This window comes from Hippocampus comes, unplaced genomic scaffold, assembly GCF_001891065.2.
Source record: "Hippocampus comes isolate QL1 unplaced genomic scaffold, H_comes_QL1_v1.1 scaffold309, whole genome shotgun sequence".
NCBI classification, from domain to species: Eukaryota; Metazoa; Chordata; class Actinopteri; order Syngnathiformes; family Syngnathidae; genus Hippocampus; species Hippocampus comes.
In genome coordinates, this window is record NW_017805838.1 from 70,087 (window position 1) to 71,666 (window position 1,580).

General features: G+C 36.5%; 1 protein-coding gene across 1 annotated transcript in view; it reads left to right on the forward strand.

Moving 5' to 3' along the window:
- Positions 1-1,281, forward strand: part of LOC109526559 (UV-stimulated scaffold protein A-like) — a 38,598-nt gene extending 37,317 nt beyond the window's left edge. The window contains exons 9-10 of the mRNA XM_019887901.1: positions 1,041-1,169; positions 1,276-1,281. Of these exons, the coding sequence (XP_019743460.1) occupies positions 1,041-1,169; positions 1,276-1,281 (135 nt within the window). The remainder of the gene's footprint in view (positions 1-1,040; positions 1,170-1,275) is intronic.
- Positions 1,282-1,580: the final 299 nt, after the last annotated feature.

Consider the following 1,580-nt stretch of genomic DNA (forward strand, 5'->3'; position numbering starts at 1 on the left):
CCTTGTGGTTTCCTTTCTGAACTCTTACTGTAAATTTCCCCATTGCGGGACAAATAAAGGCTTATCTTATATATGTGTATACATGTGTATATGTATATATGCAGTCATACATAATCCATTCCAGAAGACTGTTCGAAAACCGATTTGTTCGAAAACCGAAACCACGCTTTTTAAAAAAAAGACATCTTGATTGAACACGTCTGTTCACAACGGAACGCTACACGAGGAAGTGCCACTTCCTCGTCTACCCGAGGAAGCGTCACTTCCTCGTGTAAGGAAGGCGAGAGGAGTCAAGTGACACATTCAGGTGCGCTCAGTTTGTTCGAGAACCGAAATTCGGTCGTCATCCGAGGCATAAAAAAAACTCAAAATTTTCGGTTGAAAATCGATTTAGTCGAGAACAGAGACGTTCGAAAACCGAGGTTTGACTGTATATACGGTAGGAGTTGAAAAGTTTCGACTTCTTCCTTGTCCTGTGTGTATGCTATGTTTTGCGATGCTTTTTATTCTTTCTTTCATATTTTTGTTTTTTCTTTTTATAAATGTTTGAGAAAAAAATCCCTCATTTATCGTCCATTTGAGTCTCCTAAATACAAAGCCAAAGAAAAGAATTTTGAGCTCGGCAAGTCCTAAAATTCACAAATTAAGTCTGACTCAGGTCAAGCCGTGACGCGAGTCACACAGCTCTATTTTCCAGTCAACAATGGAACCCCACATTGTTTGTGCCTGTGGATTCACTGATTCAGAGATTTTCAATATTTAAAAAAAACCCTCATATTTGGGGGAAGGGAGGTTGGAGGTTTTTGGGAGATCTAACTCCTGGTTTTCAAAGAAAATGCATTTGTGAGGTTTTTGAGGTTTTTCAGCAATGTTTGAATAATTTTGGTGTTTAAATTTTGGCCCCCAAATCGCCCCCAGCCCTCTTTATTCTCTTTTTCCATATTATTCCCGGCATCAGTGTGATTTTAATCTGGAATAATCTGATGAATACACATGTATGTTGGCAACGGATAAAGCGCATTTTATTTGTGTGTTCATAGGTCTTCACGAAGTCAGGTGCTAATCAGCGTCTGTTGAGTAGAGCACTGTATCTTAAAAGCTCCCTCGAAGCTTCCCTGCTGAAATTGAGGAAGTTGAACATTGACTCTCAGAACAGAGTTAACAAAACGGTGAGTTAACATTTTGTCCATTTTGTGAAAGTTGATTTTAAATGTGACTTTGAATGATGAGTTAATTATATTATTTTTTTCTAAAACACTGATGACTTGACTCTAGATGTAGTGGTTCTCAAACATTTTACACAAAGTATCACCCAATTAATGTTTAGTTGTCAAAGCACCACCCTTCTGGCCAACATTAAAATTCTGTGGCGCAGAGATTTCATTTCTAAAAGGGATATTTAACATTATTATAAGACACTTAACATGCAGTTTGAACATAAAAACATACTTTGGTTAAACATAGGGAAAAAAAAAATCATGGTTCGATTAAACTTTAATTCACATAACAGTAAAATAACAATGTACAGTACTAAATACTTTTAAACAAACAATTCTGAAAGATTAAATGCAAAATGATTG